Source organism: Leiobunum rupestre, chromosome 6 (assembly GCF_980474605.1).
Source record: "Leiobunum rupestre chromosome 6, qqLeiRupe1.1.hap1, whole genome shotgun sequence".
In the NCBI taxonomy this organism is placed as follows: domain Eukaryota; kingdom Metazoa; phylum Arthropoda; class Arachnida; order Opiliones; family Sclerosomatidae; genus Leiobunum; species Leiobunum rupestre.
This window is the reverse complement of record NC_143389.1, coordinates 18,895,494-18,913,240: the sequence shown is the minus strand read 5'-3', so window position 1 is coordinate 18,913,240 and position 17,747 is coordinate 18,895,494. Positions and strand designations below refer to the sequence as shown.

Genomic DNA, 17,747 nt, shown 5'->3' with positions numbered 1-17,747 from the left:
CCCCGATCCCGAAAATATGTTGGGTAGATCTAAAATAATTGGTTGAACTTATTGAAATACATGAAAGGAGTGGGAATTGCATTGGAAAAAACTGTGGAAACATTTATTGTAGGTTTCGGTCGAGTGGGAGACAAGCGTTATATACAGTCAAAAAGTTCCGATAAAGACCTTCAAATTTATCTGAAATATATGTTGTTGCGTTGCCTGCTCCTTAACTATCAATTCTTGCTCTGTGAGATGTGTCTGAATTCATTGGCGCTCGTACGACGATCATTTCATATGGGATTTTTTTATTTCAGTAAAATATTTAAATTTTAAAAATTGACATGCTTTAATAGTTTCACACTATGATCTTAGACTGCTCAGAATGGAAACGCCCTAAAAAACTGTCTGTAGTGCCATCTGGAAAATGCTAAAGTGAAACAAATTTTACTCCCAATAATGAGAAGAAAACTTTTTAATTTGCATTTGATGACTGAAGTATTATAATTTATAATTAAAATAATACATAATAACAACAATAATAAATAAAATATGTTATAATTGAAATACTACATTGCCCATGACTTTATGAAAAATGTAGATAGTAGATGACGTCAGTCCATTTTACTCACAATGTCAGTTTGAAACGTAGAACTTCATGGCAACGGCAGTTTATACTTTTATAGTTCTTAGTAAATTCTACGCGATCTTGTATTTTTGTATTTACGTATCGTGGATTCCGCCGTACTTTACATAACACTTAAACCTAGGAGCAACAAACACAGCACCCCACACAAGGAGAACGCAACCCGTTAAAAGTCGTGCATTTTCTTGAGTACATTTTTCATTGGCTAGACGCTTTAGCGACTGCTGCCGTCGGAAGGGGAAAATTCGGAAATTGTCTTCCCCCCGCCCGTAAAACGTTCGGCGTAAAGGTTCGTCCAATGAAATTTGTACACAACACTGCGTTAGCGTGTTTAAATGCTAGCTGCGTTCTCCTTGTGTTGGTTGCTCCTATTTTAAACCATTAGTGTGTAAAGTCCGCTACGCTTGCCCAACTTGCTGAATTACTATGATGAAATAATCAAGTTAAAGCCTATGGATGAATTCATAAGCTCTTTAGTGGGAGTGTTAAACAGAGCGCTCCAGAAGTTTGAACGACAACGTCGAGAGTCAAGTGTTTATTCTCCACGGTTTTCTCTTCGCGTTTATTCTTCGGAGTCGAAACATTTTTAAATTTTGAAGACGACGCCATATATCTAATGTGACACGTAGTATAATATCTATAGCGTTTAAATAAAATACTGAATATTACAAATTTTCCTACTCAACAAATCGAGAGATTGGTTATTTTTAGCAAACATTTTAAATAATGGTTTAAATTGAAATGCTCTTAAGCGAAATCGGTGACACATTTAAAGTAAAGCAGGGTACACGAAAACCAATGTTTGTGTTTGGACAATGCTCATATCCATACATAAGGCGCGTTTTTAGTATTGGTTTAACAGGTTTTATTTTCGTCATGTGCCCGGGCTCAGCAAATATTTCAAAAATGTGTTAAAGTTCTATCGCAACTGTTCATGTTTTCTTTAGCAGTCAAAGTGAAAGCGCTTTTAAAAGATTTTAAAGAAATTAATTTCACGAAAGTGTCGTTCAAACGTCTAGAGCGTCCTGTTTAACCTCTCTAATGGGAGAATATTTCCCGTTAAAACCAAATCTCACCTATTTTACCAATGGAGTATATTATAGCTATTTTTGCCAACATCTTAATAGTTAGAATCATCAGCCCTCTTGGAAAGGCTCTAGTCTCAGAAATAACAACGGACACTGACATTCTGCGAATACATATCTGAAAATGGTACTTAAAAATAATTTGGTCCGTAAGTATGTTTTATCGAAGGTATTTTGAAATACCGTAATGGTAGCTTAAAACTTACCAAAACGCAATTTAGTTAAATCACCAATATTATCCGCGGTTTATTAATGAATTGGCTAGCTAGGTCTAGAGGGCCACCACTGATTACATCTACATGTATTCGGTAAAGGAAGTAGTACCTTGGGACCAAAATATATTTTAAAATTCATAATATCGAATATTTGTAAAAATCAGAAATTTGCCTTGATTCGAAACCTGATTTTAATTATGAAAGATCTGATTCCATATTTCAGTGGCTTAACTACTGTTTTAGGAGGTGTGAGCTAATATATTTTGAACAATTGCCCTCTCCTTAAGACACATTTTACAGAAGGTTAATTTCTGGCTTACTTCGAAAACCAGATTAATCGATTTTCGCGTACTTGCATTTTCGAAAGAACATTTCAACTTTCGTTCCTACTAAATATTTTTTAAACTATCGCTTATTTACCAGTATTTAAGATTTATTTATTATCTAATTTAAGGAATAGCCGTGCTTGGATCTCCCCAAATGTAGTCGAGGATACATTCCCGGGGCCCCTTAAAATCGATTTGTGGGCCCCCAAGTAGAATTCAAAGTACCCAAAATTATACGTTTGAAGATTTTCTTAACGCTCTTTGAAATGATCATAATAGACACCTTTGACAAGAGAGGGGATCCTTTCACGAGGGTAACGCCATTATAGACCACTGAGACCAGTTTTTAAATAACCCACGTCCTACCAGATGGCACCATCAGTCTGAAACGTAAACATTTTAAATGAGCAAAAAAAGTATTAATTTTTAATGTTTTTTATATGGTTGAAATTACGGAAATCATCGTTTCGAATAGTCTTAGAAGTTGTTTTAAATTGAAAATAAATCATTAAGCATTTATTACTTTCCAGCCTAACGGTTTAAATTGGCGCCATCTGGTATAAATAAAAGCATTAAAATCAAACCTCTAATGGCCTCTAAAATTTGTTTCCTGCGATTAGAATTTCAAGCTTGTCAAAAATTTCCGGCATTATTTACTGTAGATAATACCAGTAAGTTGTTACAGAAATTTGTCATTTTAATACAAAAACATGGTATGCAGTTAAAATTGAAGTTAGTTTTTCTTGTAACATCGTTATTCATGTACAAAATTACAATTAAAGTATACATATTTTTAATCTCAGTTTAGAATTCAATTTACCATTAAAAATAGTGAACTAGTTAATGATGATTCTTGATAAAATACTATTGTTTCAAATATGAATTTATCGTGTAATTAAAAATAACGTTATGGAAAACTCGAAGGCTACTCTAACATTACGTAAAGAACTAGTATAATTAAAAGCGCAATTTCTAATTACACCCAATTATTTCTGAAGATAATCCATTTCCCCTTGAATTGCAATCTTAATTAACCGTAATTTCGACATTTAGTTAGCCACTTGACAAAAATGAACATACCTAATAATTAATAGTTTATTCCTGTTATTGAAAAATGGCAGTTGCGAAAGAAAATATTCGTAAAGTTCCATTAAGTTATCCATTTAGTACCGTTTAACGAAAACTATAGTTCAGAAAAAGCTAAATTTACGGGATAATTTCCTTCTACTATTTTTGTTTCTTATTCGCGTAGAATTGAACAATGAATTACGCATAAATTGCATTGTTCTGTGCACTTCAGTTACTGCTTCAGTTACCACAATATTTGGTCATTTAATAAACGTTATCACATATCACTATCTAAATATTACACGTTTTGGTGTAAAATTTGCAAAATTCTGTGAGTCACATAGTATGGTATTTTGTTTAGTAACTTCAAAAAATGTCAAAATAAAACTAACCATATTTGTGTCTTGGAAAGCAGACACTTTAGAAAACCAACTATATTACTATGCTCACAAGGAGACTACCCGAGGTGTTTATTGCCGATTTTGTTCAAAGTCGGGCGTAATGTAAACCTAAATGCAATATGAAATTTCCCAAAAGGAGACGTTGCACTACCCATTTGATTTGCCATGGCAAATGAAAATGTTTTTGACCACTTAAAGCAAAAATTTACCCATTTATTAAAGCATGGGATTTTCTCCGTTTCACATATGAAATTTCTTCAAAAAATTTAAAATCACGAATGGGTAATTTGGACCACAATTAGGTGAATTTCATCACGTTTGGGTAAATTGGAACATTTTTGGGGTAAAATTGTAACAATATTTGTGTAAAATAAGGAAAAAATCTTATTTTTGCTTTAAGTGGTCAAAAACATTTTCGGTTGCCATGGCAAATCGACTGGGTAGTGCAACGTCTCCTTTAAGGAAATTTCATATCTCATATCCTATAGGTTTACATTACGCCCGACTTAGAACAAAATCGGCAATAAACACCTCGGGTACTCTCCGTGTCAGTTTCAGGTGAAGAAAGGCAAAATATCTAGTATATCTGGTAGAAAAATACTACTGAGATTTTCCGGTAAATTGGCGGAGGGAATTTCGAATTTCGCCTATTTTCTGTTGAATTCCTAAAGGATCCTACACCTGTTAGATTAATCCATTTTAGAAAGATCTCTTGCGTAAATTTCAAAGTAGTCAATAAATATTTAATGTAGATTATTATTTTTATGCTTAATTATAGCTTATTTTGAGTATTACATGCATGCTCCTAAACAATCATCAAATTGCATGTTTATGTACGTCAACGACGTGGTAATCTTATATACTTACTCTGGACTCGTCGAACTGATTTTTTTTAGGAATGTCTCACTTGCCGTATTAAAAATAAATTATTACAACTTTTTCTATTTAATTAATTATCACTTTGAAATATAACGCAATAGACGGTATTTTCCAACATTAAATAACGTGCGCGGGTATACTTAGAAAATCAACCGTAAACAGGCCAAATTCGAAATTCCCGCCGCTGATTTTCCGGATATTCGAGTTAGTATCTTTCCGACAAATGTACAAGATATTTTGCCTTTCTAAACCTGGAACTGAGTATATCTTAGGCTTTAATTAAATAATGAAGAGTTGAAACTATTGAAATTCTTATAAATCCAGCGATATCTAGGGCATATTTAATTTAAATAATACCAGAAGTATTCATGAAGGGCTCTAGGCCACTAACATGAAGCACGTTCCTTCGCCGGCTCAACACAAATTTACCACCAAATCACGGAATAGGCGTCTCAATAAAAGCAGATCAGCGAGTCCCCAAGGAGTAATAGGATAGCGTAGAATGGAAAGCTCGGTTTTATTTAGTCCTTGTCTCTTGGTTTTGAAGCTGTGACAAAAATAAGACCACATTTTAAGCGGTAAAAGTTATATAAAAGTTTAAAAAAGATAAAAATTTACCTTTATATTGTATAAAATGTATCAATTACTTCGACAGGACTAACACGTGTGCAAAGGCTTGTCTCTTTTGTGAAAGTATGGTGAAAGTGAACCGCGAAATCTATTTTACAAGACGGAATGAAGTTGGCTTAGTTGGTTGGTTACCGGTTGAATTGGCAACCCTGTTACTGCCGAACCGAAAATATTTCAGATCAGTGACTACCAGGGGCGGATTAACCCTTTCGGCGCCTTTAGGCACATAATAATTTTCCGCCCCTGGGCATTGTCTAACGGGTTGGTCAGCTAAGTAGGGGCAACCCACGTACTTCGACCGTGGGGCTTTATCACAGTTTTGGCGCCCCTAGAAAAATGGCGCCCTAGGCACGTGCCTACTCGGCCTAATGGTTAATACGTCCCTGGGGACTACGTCATGGGAGAAGCGAAATGAGAGCGGCGTTTATTGAGACGACTAATACATTAGAACATGTAAGATAGTTGGATTAATACTCCTTTTGAAAGAGATATGTTATATACTTCTGATAATACTCAAAGATAACGGAACAGTCTATTTGACACTCTAATATTTTAGTGCTATTTTCCAATTTATATTTTAAGTTCTAATACAAGTTAATATCCAACTGGGTATGCCAAGTGATTTTGGACCGCTTTCACGTTTTTAAATTAGTATCTAGTAAATAAAGCACAATACATATAACTAGTGAATTTATATGATTATTTTAGCAACCCAATCGGCCTTGCAAATAAACCTTACATATGATTTATTGCAAATAAACTTTACAAACGGTTTAATGCAAATAAAAATTACAAATGATTTATTGCAAATAAACCTTGCAAATGATTTATTGCAAATAAACCTTACCAATAGTTTAATGCAAATAAACCTTGCAAATGATTTATTGCAAATAAACCTTACAAATGGTTTAATGCAAATAAACCTTTCAAATGATTTATTGCAAATAAACCTTACCAATGGTTTAATGAAAATAAACCTTACAAATGGTTTAATGCAAATAAATCTTACAAATGGTTTAATGCAAATAAACCTTACAAATAATTTATTGCAAATAAACCTTACAAATGGTTTAATGCAAATAAACCTTACAAATAGTTTAATGCAAATAAACCTTGCAAATGATTTATTGCAAATAAACCTTACAAATGGTTTAATGCAAATAAACCTTTCAAATGATTTATTGCAAATAAACCTTGCAAATGATTTATTACAAATAAACCTTACCAATAGTTTAATGCAAATAAACCTTGCAAATGATTTATTGCAAATAAACCTTACAAATGGTTTAATGCAAATAAACCTTTCAAATGATTTATTGCAAATAAACCTTACCAATGGTTTAATGAAAATAAACCTTACAAATGGTTTAATGCAAATAAATCTTACAAATGGTTTAATGCAAATAAACCTTACAAATAATTTATTGCAAATAAACCTTACAAATGGTTTAATGCAAATAAACCTTACAAATGGTTTAATGCAAAGAAACCTTACAAATGATTTATTGCGCAAGCCCCTTTCGGGTAATAGGTTAAAATATTATTTTTAAACTCACATCTTCTGTAACCTATTAGTCCTAAATATTTATCTTCCAAACCCATCAAAGAAGATTTTGAGTTCATTCGAGTAGATCGTTGCTCGTTGAAGAATTTTAATTTCAATTAGGTATCCCTAATTAGTTCGGTCTAAAAATAAGGCGCTGGGTTATTAAGAGCGCCAGTGAGCGTACCAACACCGGTATACGTACCCTGGCGAAATAAAAATTTTCCAAGTTTATCCTCATTATAAAATTCCATTTAACTTTACACGTTAATAATTGGAAAAATAGCGACGGGTTCATTATTGGTTTTTTTTTTTCTTTTTAATGGTTAATGAGCAAAAACGGGCCGTCGGAATATAGTCTTATTAGGCGCACCAGCCGAGCAATTAAGGCAAGGCCTCGTTCTGGAGAGATGATTAAACCATAGCGTCTTTAGGCTCCCTCTGGCGGCGTGCTGGAGAGCCTCGAGGTCACGATTATCAAAACGGTATCAAATTCTTTCCCAAATGAGCTTGACCCAACAAATTGGGCTAAGCTTATTAATTTCCGTTTTTATGACGCTCTTCGGGCTCGAAATATTCGCGCTTCATATAGCGCCACTTTAATCCCGGCTCGTAAAACGTCTCTCTTTGGCGCCGCGGCGTAGGCCCCACGTCGACGATCGCCCTCCGAACGTCGCGCCGCCGCCGCCGCCGATCTTAAATTCGTTAACGATTTTTGTAACACGCGCATTAAAAAAGCGAGCCACGAACCTTAAAATTCTTCAAATACGAAGACTTCCTCTTTCATCTCATTTTTTACTGCTATTTTTGCATTTAGAAAACGTACGGACTTTTGTTTCGTTTAAAGGCCTGGCAAGTACTTCCCATAAAATGTCAAAAGGCTCGTCATGGAAATTATGCTACATGACTTCAATTTTGATTGGACAAATTGCTATTCTTAGAAGTAGGCTCGTAGTATTCTGCCGGCAGATTTTTATGTTGTTTAATATTTGCTGCTTTCAGTGAATCTCACCTCTCTACTCTCTAAGGCGAGCGTACAGGGTGAGGACTTACATCGTGGTCCCGTTTCAATATTTCTCCGCACATGTATGAAGAGGTGCGAGACGTGAAATTCTTACCTCAATTTGTAGGAACAAGAAATACATTTTTAAATGATAAAATCTGACAGGGCATTTTTCACAGAAACTGTTCAACCTAGAATTCTGAAATTTTCAGGTTATATTTAGTAAGCAGGGAAGGCTTCAATTTATGAATAACAAAATAAATTAACAATATTTGACAGTTTTGTAAAATAATATTTTTCACCGGTGATGTAGACAACACATTTCAAAGAGAAAGTTATAAAGCGTACTGCAAAACGTAGAAATAAAGTTTGTTCGTCGAGAAACATGCAAACACCCTGTATAGAATAATTTCACCTCGTAGCTTTGGCTATGGCCGCCATTTTGTGATTTTTTTTTCTCTGTGCGAAAAAGCATGGGTGACGTTGTGTCACGTGAGACTGAAATCACTGAATAATGTAAAAATTTATAAACTCTTTTGGTAGACAAAAATTTTATTGGGTATCGTTATAGTTACATAAATGTCGTTTTTTACTAAACAAGTTGAAGAAATTGTGATATAAGAGGCTAAATTTCAATTTATAATAAAACCAGTTTTTCTCTTACTTTACGAGATTTCGGTTAAAATATGATTTTATTGTTAAATAATTGAGTAATTCTTTACGATTTTATTGGTTATAATTAGTATGTTAATTACATGGTTATCACCGTCGCCGGTGTTTTAAAAATTCGAACAAATTAACTTCTAAAGACGAAACATCTCATATTTTTAAATTTGTTATTTTGCTGCCGAGATATGAATTTATTAAAAGACTCGTTAGAGACAATTTAACTGAGCCTTACTCGCTCAATTCAACGAGATTCTCACCTTAAAATTTGAAATATTAAAGCATTTTATATGATAATTATTTTATGTTTGGAAATTTTTGGTTTTATGTTACCAAGTTGCTGAAGTAGTAGTATAATTGAATAAGTCTTTAGTCGTTAAGCCTAGGTTTCTCTTGATGTTAACGAGCCTAACTTTTGTTGCATTACTGCCGCGTTAAATTTTTCAGCATTACTAGCTATTTTCAGCAGTGACTAATAACGGAAAGATTTTTCCTCAGACGTCATGTGTCCACAAAATGGTTAAAAAAGCTTTTTTAAAGTAAATTTCTGTTGCAAAAAGACATAAATAAGAAAGTGTTCGATAAGCGTATTTAATAGTAGCAAGAATTTGACATAAATATAAATAATAATAATAATAAATAAACAAATGATTATAAGTGAAAAAAATTATAAAGTTGGGCTTAGAACTTACAGCTAAGCCTCGGCAAGCGAATTCTTTCCTTCCTTTATGAAAATTCCTCCGGAAACTAAGCTTTACAATCGGACATTCAAACATTTTATTTGATTCAAGGGATTATGTTGAAAATTATCCTTGTCTTTAAATGACAGCCATTTTGTTATTTTTAGGTAAAAAATACGAATTTCAAACAGAAGTCTTAGAAGCTGAAAGTTCCATCAACATAGTTTCTTCGGAGGGGAAGGATTCCCTGCCAGATGGTAAGTCTCCATTTTTAGTTCCATTATTTACATCTTAACTAGCATAGAGACGAAGATTTAGGGTGTCGCTGAGACTGTTATGTGAAATTTGGCATTAACATCATGATTTCGAATAAGATAATATGTCTCGCCGATAAAGGACTTTCAGAGGGATAAGTAAAAACGGGTTAAGTACGCCATTTTTGTTTAAAAATAATCAGAGTCATCAAGTCATCTAGTGAACTTTAATGCCATTATTCCAAGAATATATTGCGTAGGAGAGTCAGGGCAGGCCCTTCAAACCACGCCAGTCAAAAGCTCCCAACACTAATTATTAAACAGGGTTGTTAAAAATGCATTTTGAAAACGCAATATGCAAAATGGCATTTTGCGTTTTGAGTTAGAAAGTGTATTTTGCGTTTTGAGTTAGAAAGTGTATTTTGCATTTTGAGTTTCTAAGAAACTATTTGGCATTTACATTTTGCATTTTGTGGGTTTGATATGTACGATATCGTACGCTATGAAAATTATAGTACGCCCTAAAATTTTTGATTAAATTATCGCACTGTGCGATAATTATCGTACGTCTGGCAACGCTGCCTGGGCGAAAACGAGACGTTTCACGATTTTGGGCTAGTTAGAGTCTTCTCTTATTATAGGCTTCTGCTAATAATTACTAATTAATTATTGATTGTAAATTACTAATAATTATTAATTACTAATTAATTATTGATTGTAAATTACTAATAATTAATAATTACTAATTAATTATTGATTGTAAATTACTAATAATTAATAATTACTAATTAATTATTGATTGTAAATTACTAATAATTAATTATTGATTGTAAATTACTAATAATTAATTATTGATTGTAAATTACTAATAATTAATTATTGATTGTAAATTAATAATTAATTATTGATTGTAAATTACTAATAATTAATTATTGATTGTAAATTACTAATAATTAATTATTGATTGTAAATTACTAATAATTAATTATTGATTGTAAATTACTAATAATTAATTATTGATTGTAAATTACTAATAATTAATTATTGATTGTAAATTACTAATAATTAATTATTGATTGTAAATTACTAATAATTAATTATTGATTGTAAATTACTAATAATTAATTATTGATTGTAAATTACTAATAATTAATTATTGATTGTAAATTACTAATAATTAATTATTGATTGTAAATTACTAATAATTAATTATTGATTGTAAATTAATAATTAATTATTGATTGTAAATTACTAATAATTAATTATTGATTGTAAATTACTAATAATTAATTATTGATTGTAAATTACTAATAATTAATTATTGATTGTAAATTACTAATAATTAATTATTGATTGTAAATTACTAATAATTAATTATTGATTGTAAATTACTAATAATTAATTATTGATTGTAAATTACTAATAATTAATTATTGATTGTAAATTACTAATAATTAATTATTGATTGTAAATTATTAATAATTAATAATTACTAATTAATTATTGATTGTAAATTACTAATAATTAATAATTACTAATTAATTATTGATTGTAAATTACTAATAATTAATAATTACTAATTAATTATTGATTGTAAATTACTAATAATTAATAATTACTTATTAATTATTGATTGTAAATTACTAATAATTAATAATTACTAATTAATTATTGATTGTAAATTACTAATAATTAATAATTAATAATTAATTATTGATTGTTAATTACTAATAATTAATAATTACTAATAAATTATTGATTGTAAATTACTAATTAATTATTGATTGTAAATTACTAATTAATTATTGATTGTAAATTACTAATTTTTTATTGATTGTAAATTACTAATTATTTATTGATTGTAAATTACTAATTAATTATTGATTGTAAATTACTAATTATTTATTGATTGTAAATTACTAATTAATTATTGATTGTAAATTACTAATTAATTATTGATTGCAAATTACTAATTAATTATTGATTGTAAATTACTAATTAATTATTGATTGTAAATTACTAATTATTTATTGATTGTAAATTACTAATTAATTATTGATTGTAAATTACTAATTAATTATTGATTGTAAATTACTAATTAATTATTGATTATAAATTACTAATTAATTATTGATTGTAAATTACTAATTAATTGTTGTTTTTAAATTGCCAATTAATTATTGATTGTAAATTACTAATTAATTATTGATTGTAAATTACTAATTAATTATTGATTGTAAATTACTAATTAATTCTTGATTATAAATTACTAATTAATTATTGTTTTTAAATTACTAATTAATTATTGATTGTAAATTACTAATTAATTATTGATTTTAAATTACTAATAATTAATAATTATTAAATAATAATTATTAATTACAAACATTTCGTATTTTTATTTTGAACCATTTTACATTTTGCATTTAAAACTAATTTTCAAGATGCATTTTGAATTTTTCATTTTGAGTTATGGAGAAGTATTTGGCATTTTACATTTTGCATTTTTTTCATTTTGAGTTATAGAGAAAGTATTTTCCATTTTACATTTTGCATTTTGAGTTATGGAAAAAGTATTTTGCATTTTGAAAAAAAAATATTTTTAACAACCATGTTATTGAAATTAACCTCAACGAGTTTTTGTGGAAAAGGAAACCGAAGAACTCGGGGGGAAATCCTTAAAGCAATGCGGAATTAATTTTAAAACTGTTCCGAATTTTAGTATTTATATATATCTCAATAATGAAGTCAATTTGTAATAAACCTGGTTCGCCGAAACGCAGAAATCCAACAGGTAAATGATGAAAATTTAAGTCATAGATCCAGGGCCGTCTTAAGACCTTTGGGGCCATGGGCCAAATTATTTCATCAGACCTTTGCGATCCCCAACGGTCAGCCTTTGTATGTCCGTTGTGTAAATTCAACTACACAATAATCAAACCAAAGCTTTTAATTTCAAAAGTATAACATAGTCCTACTGAAAATAAGATTTTTACTGACAGTGACTCGCTGTTAGGTTTTAGAAATTGTTGGTACCGTATGATGCGCGATGTGGCGATGAGTCAAATTACTTTAGACGTAACTAAAAGATACATAATATTAAATGAGTATAAATAATATTTAATTAACTAATCCCTTATCCCTAGAGTAGAGGCGGTATGGATGGCCTTTCCAGGGCCCCCAAACTGGCTGGAGGCCCTGGGCTGTAGCCCACTTAGCCCATGCCTTAAGACGGCCCTGCATAGATCAAACTAACACACGCTACTTACTCTAATTAGCTTCCATGGCCACTTTTTTTAGTTTTAAGCAAACGAAATGGACGCCTTTCCTTAGGCAAAACCTTCGAAACGCCTACTATGTTTTTTTTTTTTTATAAATTCTAGTGCATAGGCGAATGGTGCACCTACTGCAAAAATGTTAAGCGATCAAAATGAAGAGCTCGGGTGAATAGATAAATGAACCGCCAAAATTTGGATTAATCATAAATATTTCGGTTAACTTTTTATTTATGGATATTATTCGTGGCTATTAAACGATTTAATATGCTAAAAATAAGTTTTTATTCGGATAAATTTCGATTATGGATATAAAACAAAAAAAAATTGAAATTTCTTATCCAACCCCGAGCTCTATCAAAATGTTATTCGATGTGTTATATACTTATGTTACCATAAGAAATAATATTAATTAAAATAATGAACCCGAAATATCTCAAATTTAAAAAGTTTGAAACAAAACTATCGGAATCGTGTTGCAGATTTTCGTGCTGCATTTGTAGTACCCTCATTGCACGTCTAAGAAGTCCAAAATATAAAACACAAACTACATTTAGACAAACTCCATCAATATGTAATTAAATTAGGTGTTTTGACATTAAATTCGTATTTAAATTAGCACATATGCAATTTTAAGATATATTGAACTAATAAAATTCGAACAATACTCAGTTTCTCGTTAGCTCGCTGGTTAATATTATTGCCAGAAGTCGAAAACATTGCATTTTACGTCAACGATGAAACACAAAACATAGAGGAATAGTTCTGATTGGGCTAAGCACTGACATTCCTCTTCAGAAATCGCGTAAAGGGGGATGTAGAAACGGGGGGGTATGTCGAGGTAGACTGTTATCTATTCATACATTCCAACAAAGGCAGCGCGATCTACCGGTTAGGGTTTGAATTCTTTAAAAAGTCTACTTCGACTTTCCCCTTTTTTTCCCCCGCCTCGAACTGGCACTACGCTGTCGGATTTTGCTCCTTCTTTCCTTTCCCCTCCTCTACTATTCCTCCATGCACAAAATAAAATCATTGTTTTGGATATTACCAAATACGTCTTTCCATAAAATGTTCGCACTCGTCTTAACTATTTTTTTCGACGTCACACGGCCAATTTCACTAAAAGATATTATGAAGTTGCCGGTACTTTTATATTTCCAAACAAAATCTTTCCTAGCTATAATTTGGCTTAGCTTTTTTATGAAGGTTTTTAATTGTCATTTATAAATAGTTAATAATCAAATCTCGAAGGTAAATATTGAATGTTTACTCTGGGTTAAAATACCCTGTAAACTAGCTGCAAGCAGACGAAGCATCGAGAGTTAAGAGTAAAACACAAGGAGAATACGTACTAAGGTTGCAAAAACAGTTTTCCTTCCCCCACCTCCGGACTCAAACCTTTTATGGAAAGATCTATTATCAAAATAATTTTTTCTAGAATTTGAAGTCATTCGAAATGTTTTACAGGATAAGCTAAGCGGGAAATAAACTTTGCCAAATGATTTTTCTTGTGAACTTGATGATATTAATCTTGAGTTATTTCCGCAGATAACTCTAGAAGTAATTCGGACGAGGCAAATTCATCTCGCAAACCAAGCGCAAATGTCGTTGCTTTGGCTTTATCATTGTTTGTGTTCTTCGTCAGTCTTCTCGCTCCGACACCAGATGGCGGATTCGGGTGTCATTTTATAAAGCATTCCCGGCAACAGAATCAAAATAGCGACCATCGACTATAATATTTGAAAAAAACACTCACCGAGACAGTGTGCTTATGTATAATATGTACGAAGAGACGAAGTATCTCACTGAACACTTTCGCTCATGTATCATTTAAACGAACAATGACTCTAATAATATTTCCACGAAAGAAATTTGATTTCGCGAGAATTTAGTAAGAAAGAAGTGCCATTCCCTTCAAAACAAATATAGATTTTTTGGAAAAATTTCACTGAGCTTCGGGACTGCAATAATATACCCGCGGTCTGAATTACTACATATGCATTAACGTATATAAATATATCAATTCTGTTTCGTGTATTCGATGATATACGTATTATTTTTTGAGTTAGAACTGTGCCCAAGTGACTAATTATCCCTTTTGCTAATATTACACGATGTGGTCAACGGGTGTTTCAGGTATTGGGTGGGTGACGATTAGGTGTAGCAATTTTGCTTGGAAATTTTTCAGTGGATGTGGCAATTTAATGTACGACTGTTTGTGTGACGCGTATTTTATGTAAACGCTGGTTTTAGTGGAACAGCACTAGGTTTTTTTAGAGTAGTTTGGACCATTTATATAGTTCGCTAACCGCTACGCGATCAGTCAGGGTTAGTGCTCGGCATTCGATTAATTTTTATCCATGAATAAAATAAGCTCGGCGATATTTAAATAATATTTATTTAAATAACCAATAGTTGAATAAAAATTGTAAAATGTTTAAATAATCGAAAGTGAATAAATAAAACAAACAATTATTTAAATAAATAACACTTTTATTCATATAAATGCTTGGTTTCGTAAAAAAAACATAATTAAATAAGTTAAAATTATATTCTTTTTACCAACGTTTTTTAAATAAATCGGAAAATTTGTGGATAGTGAATAAACAATTCCGAGCACTAGCCAGGGTTGAGATATGTGTTAAGGTCACGCCAACTTGGATAGGGACGGGACACCTGTGGCGGAAGTATGACAACCACTCGGGGGCCGGGGTGATTGGTAGTCGTCCTCACAAGACCATCCACATTATCTCCCTCCCAGACGCTTGGGATTACAGGATTACGATACTAGTCCCGGCCACTAACAATTGTAAGATTATTGGTGCATGAAATTTCAGTGAACACAACAATTGACTGGAGAGCGAATTAAGATTTGGCATGTTACATTTACGGTGGACGTTTCAGTGTACTTTTATTATTTCGTACACCTCCTAAAAGACACGTTCACTAAACAACTATGAGCCGAATTGTCACATTCACTACAACGTTTAACAATCAAATTTCTACCACCAAATCGGTGTACGACGCAAAATCTTCCACCCAGTTATCTTATACCCGTTATCATCATACACTTTGAAATTGCTTAAGCATCACGGGAATATTTTTCTAATATAATAAACACGCACTGTACAAGAACTTTGGTGCTTTGAAAACAATATCAACTTAAACGAGAGACAAGTTTTTCTGAAAGACCTAGGTAATGAAGCTATTTCATTTCCCAATTTCTCTTTGTCCCTTGATACGAGAGCTTTTCTAAATTAATAATGCTGAAATGATTGTTTTATAATTTCGGCTCAAACCGAAACAAAAAAATTACCCTTTTTCCTATTGGTTTCGACAATAATTGACCTTTTCACCGGCAGTTTTGACAGTACTATGTGCTAATAACTAAGTGTTTAATTGAACAACTAGAATTACTTATGTCAATAATATCGCGTTTAAACAAAGAACATTTTAATAAAAAGAGTTTGTAAACAGAGATTATTACTGTAAACTGAGTGACAATCAGTTACTGAAGTAGCTTTTTTTTCTCACAAAGTAAGATTTAAGATCAGTAAAATTGAAGCATTGTGCTAGAGTAAGTATTTGAGCATAGACCATTAACAAATTCCCGAGAATTTTTGGGATATTTTCTCTTTTGATATTTTATGTTAGGACATAATACGTCGTGACTACAAAATTTAATTTACAAATTTATTAATAATAATATTATTAATAATATTACTAATATTTCAGTGATGTAACATATACAAATGAACCAGGACAAGAACCTAATGATGAATACTGAAAACGTGTGACCGAACTTGTAGTCAGCTTTTTTCTTTAATGTGACAGTGGTTAAATGAAGAGTATATCTTGCCAAATTCAAACTGCCACTTGAAAATAAAAAAGAAGGATTTATAAACCAGAATTCAATAAAGTAGTTTGTGAGGTTATTAATTTTCAGTACAGTTATCACGTCAGTATTCAGCTAGTACAACCGTAGAAAATATAAAACAGGAATAGCAACTCTGATTATTTATCCTCTGAGTACTTTACTTCTATTAACTTCCGTTAATCCTCTTAATATATATATATATATACCGGAAGTACCCCGCCCCAGCTCTTAGCTTTAGAACCTCGAGATACATATTAAAGCCTTGTAAAAGTTAGAGTTTCTATTCGTCTTCTATGTGTTCTATGGTACAACTAGTTCAGCAAAGATAGAGCTGCTCGTTCTCTACTATGCTAAATACGTTCTTGTCGAGGTGGACAATAACTTATTTGGCATTTTAATACATCATTTGCTAAAATAGAGCGAACTGGGGGCGAAAGCAGTTGCCACTAGTTCAGTACGAAGACATTTTGGCCAATGGGAAAAATATCCTCGTGAAACCCAGTGAACACTACCGTGGTAGCATATATTTATCGAAATCAGGGGCCTATTTATATTATCCAATTACTCCCCGATCGTTGAACAATTTGAAAGTGTTCATTTAAGCGTATGGTATTTGCTGTTAACATTTATAATCAAAATTATTGTGTCCAAAGTTGCGATATTAAATTTCATTTAAAAAAATATATAGTTTATTTGCATTAAGACTTTTTATGATAGAGCTAATCAGCCTGTAACGTGATGCCGGTGTGACTGTGTATGGCTAAGTCGTATAAGTTACGGTGAAACACTAAATTAACCAATTACCGGTATATCTTGATTCAGTTGCCATATAGAAAATCCGTGTAATATATTGATGAATAACAGTTTATGAACAAAAAGTTAAAATATTATTTAAAAGCTTGTTTGTATCTTTCGTATCCAAATTGTACCTGTTTTTTTTTATATTTTATTTCTAACGTTTCTAACAATAACTCCCCTTTTAATAAGAAACTAAATTACGATATGATTGCGTAAAGTGATAATTATTTTAAATTTTCATAATAGAGATCAAACATTTGAATTTTTTTTATAGTTGTAGAAAATGTAATATTAATTATGTATAAAAATAAAGGGAAAATCACGCAGGGTTTTACAATTTGCCTTTAACCGGTCGGAGAAAACATTAACTCGAAATAGATCGAAGCACCAGACCTCTTAATAAAAATGTCATAAATGGA

The 17,747-nt window shown here is 31.4% G+C and overlaps 1 protein-coding gene across 2 annotated transcripts in view; it reads left to right on the top strand.

Moving 5' to 3' along the window:
• Window positions 1-15,858, top strand: part of LOC149939902 (lachesin-like) — a 106,250-nt gene extending 90,392 nt beyond the window's left edge. For both annotated transcript variants that reach the window (XM_090177329.1, XM_090177330.1), the window contains 2 exons: window positions 9,292-9,381; window positions 14,202-15,858. In XM_090177329.1, the coding sequence (XP_090033455.1) occupies window positions 9,292-9,381; window positions 14,202-14,389 (278 nt within the window). In that variant the 3' untranslated portion in view covers window positions 14,390-15,858. The remainder of the gene's footprint in view (window positions 1-9,291; window positions 9,382-14,201) is intronic.
• Window positions 15,859-17,747: the final 1,889 nt, after the last annotated feature.